This window comes from Acanthisitta chloris, unplaced genomic scaffold, assembly GCF_000695815.1.
Source record: "Acanthisitta chloris isolate BGI_N310 unplaced genomic scaffold, ASM69581v1 scaffold37335, whole genome shotgun sequence".
Classification (NCBI taxonomy): Eukaryota; Metazoa; Chordata; class Aves; order Passeriformes; family Acanthisittidae; genus Acanthisitta; species Acanthisitta chloris.
In genome coordinates this window covers 37,347-46,562 of record NW_008676089.1, presented here as the reverse complement: position 1 = coordinate 46,562, position 9,216 = coordinate 37,347, and the positions used below count along the sequence as shown (strand labels likewise).

Sequence of the window (9,216 nt, the reverse complement as noted above, 5' to 3'; positions counted from 1 at the left end):
AATTAGTACAATACTTAATTAAATCTTTTTCCCCTACATTTCCAGTAAGGGTTACTCCTAAATCCTTCCAATGTGCCAGGACACACCCCATTGGACTCTTTCAAGGAATTTCTTTACTTGCCTGGCTTCCCATCTGAATATTTAAAACAGTTTCCTTTCACAAATTTGTTTTACACACGCACAGAATACAACTGAGTTTAAAACAGTTAATAAAACACAATACCAAGGATTTACATCCTTGGGTACATTCTTGTCTGAGGCCCCTTGCAATGACTCCCCCTTTGAGACTCAGGCAGTTAGTCTTAGCTAGTTCTTCTAGCTCCCTTGCTAATTCTGCACCAATTAACACTACTCCACTAATTTTGTAACATAATGAAGAACTCTGAATAATATTCTGAAGGAGAAAGTAGCAGAACTATTTGAAAGTGATATATGACAAGAGGAGGGTGCAAATGGTATAAAGCTGTAAAGAATGTAATCTGAGGCATTTTTATTTTCCTTTCTGTGTATTCTAGGATCTTATAAAGCAGTTAATTCCTGCAAAGCCACAGAAGGAGTTAAATATGTGATGCCAAAGGGTTAACCTAGAAACAGAGAGCTGTACTCTTAGATTCCTGTTTCTTTAACCCCCTGGTATCAATGGGTACCACTGTTGTGGTTTAACCCCAGGGAGCAGCCAAGCCCCAGACAACCACTTGCTTGCTTCCCCCCACAGTGGGATCAGGGAGAGAATCAAAAGGGTAAAAGCTGGAAAACTCGTGGGTTGAGATAAAGACAGTTTAATAGAGAAAGCAAAGCAAAACATGGAATTAATTCACTGCTTCCCACGGGCAGGCAGGTGTTGAGCCATCTCCAGAAGAGCAGAGCCCCATCATGTGGAATGCTTACTTGGGAAGACAAATGCCATCAAACATCCCCCCCTTTCTCCTTCCTTCCTCCACTTTATATGCTGAGCATGATGCCATGTGGTATGGACTATCCCTTTGGTCAGTTTGGGTCACTTGTCCTGACTGTGTCTCCTCCCAATCTCCCATGCACCCCCACCTTCTGTGCCAGTGTGGCAGTATGGAAAGCAGCAAAGGCCTTGGCTCTGTGCGAGCTCTGCTCAGCAATAACAAAAACATCTCTGCACTATCAACTCTGTGTTCTGCACAAACCCAAAATCACAGCCCCATACTAGCCACTGTGGAGAAAACTAACTTTCCCTCAAACCTAATCACTAAGTGGCTGAGGGCAGCCCAGGTGTGTTTGCTGGCAGACAGGTATTTGTTCAAATGCCTTGGTACCCATAAATTGTTAAAAAGAGACTAATTTAAAGCTTGAAATGCTGTGCATGACTATGGTGAGTATCACTAAGTGGGTGAGGGCAGCTCGGGTGTGCTCTCTGGCAGCCAGGTATTCACTCAAACACCTTGGCACCAGCTTTAGCCAAGCAGTTAGTGCTCATGGTTGGGCACATGATAGCCAAGGTGGCTCCCAAAGGGGAACTGGGCAAAGAAGGCTCTGGCCATTTCATTGATCCTGTGGTAGGCTCCTAGGGTCCGGAAATATTCCACGTAGGACCAGAAATCATTGGCTGAGAAGGGCCAGTACAGCAAGGCTACAGCTTCCTGGTAGAGATCTAAAAATAAACAACCAAAATAAAATGTTACAGATCACTATAATATGAAGCATTTCTGTTGAAAGCTTGGGCCTGGGAGCTGGCGTGGTTTGGGGTTGTGGGTTCCCTTAGGGGTCTTGTGGGCTCCTCTGGCAGGAGAGAGGCAGGGAGAGCCACTGACCCCTCTCCGTGCCCCACTCTGCAGAAGATGGAGCCAGTATTCCCTGCTCTGGTTGCACCAGGAATGACAGGGTGGGACAAGATGGAGGGCAGAAATGCGGGGACATCATCCACATCTAGGGAATTCTAGAATTCATTGGGCAGCTTTAATTTCTAGAAAGCTGCTGGTTATTTGAAAGCAAGGGACAATAGCAATGGAAAGCTCTTTTCCCCCATTCTACACTATTTTTTGCCCAATATAAGAATTTAAGGAATAAGGCACCATCCTCTATTCTGTGCCCCTGGAGCTTCCCACTCTGTGCACAGAGCTCCCAGAGACTGGGCTCATTCTTCCCTGGCATTGCCTGGCACTGCAGTTGTGCCTCTTCTCAGCAGGCTGTAGGAAACAGGCTAAGGGAATGGCCAGGAAAGGCTTTGCTGCTTGGGAGTCAGCTGCTGCATTTGTGCCTGCTCTAGCAATGTCAGAAAATGTGATATCCTCCTTGAAACAAGATTTCAAATTCTGCAGGAAAACAAAATCAATTGTGAAAATGCAGGAGGTGACTCCTTGGGCCCAAATCTGGGCAGGCACAGAAGCCTGTATAAAATGTAAACACCACATAGTGACAAGTGTCTCTCGGTGCAGTGAAGCTAAACCCAGTATTCTGTTTTGATTTAAAGCCCATTTAAATAAATGGGAGCCATTCCACTCACCAGGCTCAGCTTGGGACCATGGTCTTTAGTAGGAATTAAGAGCCTTCAACAATCCTGTTATCAGACCTTAATTTTACAGAGTAAAGTTTGCAGCATGCAGTCACAGATGGCACATAACTAACCAAATGAATCAGCCAAATGCTGTCTGCAGAGGAGAATTCACTGTTTATACCAGCTGACCTTAGATTCACTTTGCAGGCTGCTGCTTGGCCCAGTGTGAAAGAAAAACATAATTGCTGGTAATGAGAGCAACAGGACACTGCCTGAACAGGGTTCTATCTTCAGACTGACACACAGTCTCCTGGCTGTCAGAGGCTGCCACAGAAATAGTTGCTGCTCACAAACGCAGATGACACATTAAAGAGATTTCAGAGCCATAAAGAAAGAGAGTGGAGCATAAGGGAAAAAAGGTTTGAATTACAAGTAATCATATTAGACCTTATTCTGTAGTTCTGCTGTTCATATCTGTTATAATACTCTCTGTGCCTGTTTGTGTCTGTGCACTGGAGATGCTGCTGGATGTCCTGCTGGCTGAGACATACACCAGCAATAGCAGTACCCGCTAATTGCAGATCCTTCTTTGTAAGTTTGTTTTCAGACAGGATTCTGTCTGACAAGCCAAGGAGAGGTTAACTGATAGAATCATCAGTAAGCCAGTGTAAACATCATTAGGACGTTGAGGGTTTTTTTAATCAAAGGCAAACACTAATCCAATGGACTAATCACACAAAGTGACATGAACCACAGGGTAGCTGTGCTAAGGGATTTATTCCTACATTTCTTTAATTGGATTTGTGGCAATTTGTAAATTTTAAGCTTTTGGTTGTGGAAGTCAGTATCTCTTGCCAATAACCAGACACACACATACACAGCATTGCTGTACAGAACAGACAAAATTCTCAGATGTCATATGCATTTTTAAATCTGGTGCTTTCCAGTTACAATTTTATACAACAGAATTAGTTACTTGACCATAACCCCTTTTGGTTTTAAGACTGTGATATATCGGCTCTATTATGAGACATTACTATGTCAGCTTTTAATAAATTTTAACGAAATTTCTAAAAATTCACTTCTTTCTCCACCAGAACTCAATGAAAGCACTTCCACAGCCCACTGAGGTTAGTAAGCATTCTGCCACAGTCACTGCTGGGCATCAGGTGTGGGAATTATAAATTACTCTCTTAATTATTAGCAATATAACGGAAAGAAAACCACATTAGGAATTACCATCTCCATCCCGGATGGATCGAGCATCTGTAAATAAAGAGGAAATGCATCAGTGCTGGTGCTCCTGCAGAAATACTTTCTGTTAACAAAAGGTTTACCATGCAGCCAGAAGCTGCCAAGTCCTTTACTGCCCATGTGGGACCCTCTGTGTAGTCAAAGGATTTTGATTTTTTGAACAGCTGCATGAGGAATTCCCCATTCACAGTTACTCAGTGCTATGAACCAAATACTCCTAACTAACAGCCAGAATAGGTGTGACTAATACATGAGCAATACCTGATAATAAATAGAAGACACTGTATTCATAACAAAATATTTCTGGCTGCTTGAAAAAATAAACAAGAATAAATTCAGCACTAATCTTACCTGTTAGCATGTTCATCAGCATGCAGAAGAAAAAAAAGGCAGTAAATGTCATCTTTTCTGCAAGATACTGTTTGTGTTTCTGAAAAGTAATCTGTACAATTGAGGATTATTACAAGAGATTAATAATTATGCGAAGTCTATTATTTTTTCTTTTAATAGAAGAATACATTCCAAACCAGATTCTAATTATTAAGTTAGGTATAACAAGATTCAATTACATTTCCTTACAGCTTCTGAACTGCAACCCAGAGTATTAAAAGACTGGCAGTCCTGAAGTGTGTACTGATATTTTGTTTTTAGTGGCATAAATCCAAAAGACTCCTCTGAACTGACATGAAATTAAGTGCCTTTGGAAATGTTTGATTTTGTGGTTAATTTAATTTCACTTTAGAAATTACCTCTCTCTCCTTTTCTTCTTCTTTCAGTAGTAAATATCCGTAGCTCTGAGTCAGCTACAAAACTCCAAAAGGTTTCTATTGCTGTAAAACAGCAGTGCTCTGTAAGGAAGGGTGGGGAGAAAACGTCACTGAGTTACTACACCAATCTGATTTTGTTGCCTTCAGGTATTTTAGCTCCTCATATTTGCATTAAATTTCAGCACTGACCGCGAAAGTGACAGTGGACAGTTTCTGAGAGGAAATGAGAATCAACTTTGGCATTAACACTTTCAGCTTTTGAAGGCAGAAGGAGAAAATCCAGAAGCAAATCCAGTGACTATTACCATTGCTGCCCTCCTGATTTTGTTTCTTGCTGCCCCTTTAGAGAAATAGATTTTCAGAAATGCTATTTGAGCAAATTGCTAAAAGGATATCGAGTACCCTCTCCAGCTGAGTCACAAAACCCACAAATGCTTGACACTGCTTTATGTTCTTACTTGGGATCCTTAAAATCTAAACCTTAAAGTGTACACAGGCACCAAGTGCCCACTAAAATCAATGGGGTTACAGTAAGTAAAAAGGAGGTCCCCAGTGACCTCAGACATGCTGATGGTGCAGGTGCTGCAGCCTTCAGAGGGTCAATAAGGTGCATTGAGATGCATTTTCACATTATCCTCAGTTCCTGGAAAGATTCCTCTCCCAGCACCAAGCAGGTGCTTTGGGCTTCAGCCTGTGCATGTTGCTAAATGGATCTGGTACTTTGAGAAGCCTGGAGGGAGACACAGTTTGGAGAACATTCAATTGACATTGACATGTGGATTGATTTTCTTTTAGTACAAAACTCCTGAAGGCAGCAGGTGTGGTCAGGGCACAGGGTATAGCAGAAAGTGTTCCGTGACTCATGGGGAGACGTGGGGATTTCTATGCTCGTAGAAGATGTGGCTGTTCAGGTCGTCTTGCCAAACCTGGCAGCTCTTTCCAGATGTCTCTTCTTTTGAGAGGAGCTACTGAAATGCCAGTGCAGAGCTCACTGTGCAGGTTTGTGCTGTGATATCTGGTCGTATGGTTGCTGATCTGAGCTGTGCTCTCTCACTGGGCATTTTCAATTGCCTTCGTGGTCTACAAAATCATTTCTCAGTCTCAATTCTAGACACCTGCATTTCCCAACTGTGTGTGTGGGTCCTGACACTGGTGCCTTTGCTCTACCACATCCACCCATCTGCCACAGGAGTATCATGCAGGGAAAGTCTGCATAATCACAGAGAGTCCTGGAGCAGAGAGACCCAAGGAAGTGGCCTTGCAGGAGGCCCCAGCTTTGCTGGAGTTTATTCCTATCTACACACAGAGTTTGATGGTTCTGCCAAGAATTAATTCAAGATGTTCTGAGCAAACGAAAAGAAGGGTGCTTTGTAGCACACTAAGCTGTGCCAACTCTTGTGGAGGCTGAAAAGAAAAATATTGTGAAAGCAGAACCTATTCCATATTTGAAAGTCTTTAATCCTCCTGTTTAATATTTCCTAGGCCTGCAGGAAGGGTCACTGCATCAGCCACGTTCTTCCAGCACCTCTGCCCCTCTTGCCTGGGTTGCAGCAGCTGCTGATAGGAGAAGGCACTTGCCTTGCTTGGTGGAGTCCTGTGGTGCAGCCATGCACCTGGGTCCACCCACCAGCACTGTCTGCAGAGCCACATTTCCCCTTCACAGCCTAGTCTGTATATCCCATTCAAACAAACAGTCGGAAGCACTGAGGTATGCTAATACACACACAAAGCAGCCATTAGCTGTAATTGAATAATTACCATAAAACTACTTCTGTGCACATCCATCCATAGCTTTTTGTTTTGGCAGTTGATAAGGCAGGTGTAGTTCCAAGTGGGAGGTGAGATAACATGTTTTGGATGATGATAAAGGAGAATAATGATGTTCCTTATGCAGCCACAACCTGCAGCTCTCCTCTATGGTGCCGTAAGAGGATGACAAAATCCCAGAGGTTTTCAGGTTCAGTGTCACTCCCGTCACAACATGATCTGCCACAACACTGGATGATCCTAGGGGGACTCTTGTAGTTATTGAGGTTCACACTGACCTCCTTTACACCTTCTCATTCTGTCTTTTGAAACTTGGATCCCTTCCAGATCTAGGAGGATCGCTGATCTGACATTGTGTGACACCCTTCTAACAATTGCACTTTCAATTTAATTCAAATCAAAGTTTTCCACTTACTGGTGCACATATTGGAGATGGAAATAAATTCCCAGGGTTTCCACACTAAAGGAGGTCTAGGAAATTATAAAAAGAGGGTTAGCATTAGAAACAGTTGCATCAGGGGATATAACATCTTCTGTTAAGGCTTCTGTTGCTGTACATGACTACTTGTCCCAGCTGGGTCTGTTTTAAACACAACATTGGACTAGAGAAGAACTGATGAGTTCTCATTAGCTCCTTGAAGGACTGTGCCTGGTGGGTTCAGTGTGCCAAACAGAGCACCATGTCTTCTGGGACCAACCAGAGAGAGCACACTGTGCACTGACTCGCAGCATTTGCAGTACACTGCAAGCATGCTAATTTCCTCCCCTGTTGTTTTTTTTTTTTTTTGCTCTAGGAACCCTTTCCTTTTTTCAGACTCCACACGGGGCAATTGGAATAACAGCACTGGAGGCCCAGCACAGGTGCTGCTATGGATCAGTTACCAGAGCCCTCTGCTAATAGTTGCTTCCCTGCAGGCTTCTTCACTGCTGAGCAGTAATTGGAGATGTGATGGTGCCCACAAATGCAAACCTGGCTCAGAAGCATCCACGTTTCAGTAGATACTTCAGCACTTAATAGGGCAGCTGCTGAAAGAGTCCAATGTTGTAATTCCTGCTCATTTTGGAAAGAAATTCACCATTCTACTCTTTTTCGGAAAGGCTCATTAGTTCAAAACACTGTTACTTTTGCTTTTACTCTAAAGTTTGCATAAAGATTTTTAGATTAAGCCATTGACTCATAAAAGCTTTGCTACATGATAGAAGGTGCTGATGGTTAATCCTACCCACCCATCCCAGGAGGACCCAATCTATATGCACTTTTTGTAGATGGCTCTCAAAGCCAGAAAATCCCACATACAGCCGTGTCAGAGACAGAAATCAATCCGAGCACAGAGGACATTCCCTTGGGAATAGGGGAATGCAGTTTAGACAGCAGAGTTGTTTGTATGACTTGCTCCCTGATGGGGAACAGCACTGGAGCTGCCAGCATCACCAGGCTGCCTTCAGGTGGGCCTGTGGCTAATGGACTGTTTTACCCAGAGCCAACCCCTCTGGAGCAATTCCACTCTCCTTGTCGATTAACTAGAAACAAAGAGAAGGGAATACATAAAAGCAAGTTTATGGATGCCTTTGTTTTCTCAATAGCTATATTAGGCTGGTATTACACACACACACAAAATACCTATAATCCTCCAGGCACTGAAAAACCCCCTGTACACTGTTTTAAAGAAACAGAATATTTCCTATTTAATCAATAGGCAAAAGCACATGCATGCAGAGCTCCATAAGAACTTATTTAAGAACTAAATAGAACTTACAGCTGCATCCGAAGTGCTTTGCCCTTGGGCTGAGCAGAAAAAATGTTCTCTGTAGGGCTGCAACACTTTTGTACATCAGAAACAATCAATGACAGTGATATATAGACCATCCCTAGAAACACAAATGTTTGATTATTTCCTCCAGCAATTTGGTCCAAATTGTACAGGTCAAAAGGAGACTCCTGTGAATAGAATATGCTTTGCTTAGACAGGTGTGAACTGCCCTAGATCTTTCAGGCATTCAGAGCTTCATTTTCTTTCCTTTGAGCTCTGTTTGTTCAATGGCTTGTCCAAAACAAAAGGTATTGGCTTTTGATACAGTTAACCTGTGGCATGTCTTGTCATAATGTAGTATCAACTACACAGTGTCCGAGCCTGGACTGGGAGCAGAGCATGGACAAGAAGCACTGCACTTTTGCTTTGTGTCTTATTCTCCTCAGACATCCTCTGCTGCTTGGCCAGGTGAGTTCCCAGGCTGACCCTGTGGTTGTTCTTACAGTTAGTTTTACTGAAATATTACGTATTTCCACTTCTTGTGAACAGACAGTTTTCCTGCCAGCAACTGGCTTAATCATCCTGATAACAGCCCCTGAAAGCAACTGAAGAGAGACCCAGCAGATGGATTTGGATACTTACAAAACAATTAGCTGAGTAACAGTAGTGCGATTAGAGATAGCCCAGTTAAAATGAAACACTCTCAGATGTACTGGAGCTAACTGTGAAGGTCAGATTTACAAACCATAGAGTTTACACTTAAACAAATCACACTTAAGAGCCAACAAGAAAGTGCATCTGTTCACATTTACTTCAGCTTATCATTTTAACATCTATCTGAAAAAAAGGTGATGTTTGTGGATGCAAATGAGGCTCCAGAGGTTCACAGGTAGCAGACAATGCTGTATGCAGCAGAAGCTTCTTTACACCCAGGGTCTCTTCTTCCCTTTGATTCATATGCCAAGGCTACTTCAATATCACCAGTTATACCTGTCCACAAGCAGTTCTGCCTTAGGGAGAATAAAATTGATTAAACAAGATTGATGAAGGGATGAGCTTGATTACAAAAAATCCATCATGGAAATCTGAGCAAGTTGCTAGTATATTTGATACCAGCAATCAATGCGACCTGTTAGGGGCTGTGTCATTGTAGCAGTTGCCACACATGAAGGGAGCAAGTGCTGCACAGTGCCCTGCTGTGCTGGCAGTGACT

General features: G+C 43.0%; 1 protein-coding gene across 1 annotated transcript; it reads right to left on the bottom strand.

Annotated features, from left to right (window-relative positions):
- Positions 1-1,436: 1,436 nt before the first annotated feature.
- On the bottom strand, positions 1,437-4,121 carry OTOS (otospiralin). The gene is made up of 3 exons (XM_009075983.1): positions 4,070-4,121; positions 3,704-3,730; positions 1,437-1,621 (listed from the first exon to the last, which is right to left on the bottom strand). Exons 1-3 carry the CDS (start codon positions 4,119-4,121, stop codon positions 1,437-1,439), a joined length of 264 nt encoding a protein of 87 aa, XP_009074231.1.
- Between the last annotated feature and the right edge of the window lie 5,095 nt (positions 4,122-9,216).

Coding starts and splice junctions, on each gene's coding strand:
- OTOS (XM_009075983.1), bottom strand. CDS start 4,121: ATGACATTTACTGCCTTTTTTTTCTTCTGCATGCTGATGAACATGCTA. Junction 3,731..4,069: donor GCTGATGAACATGCTAACAG/GTAAGATTAGTG, acceptor CTTTATTTACAG/ATGCTCGATCCATCCGGGAT. Junction 1,622..3,703: donor ATCCATCCGGGATGGAGATG/GTAATTCCTAAT, acceptor GTTTATTTTTAG/ATCTCTACCAGGAAGCTGTA.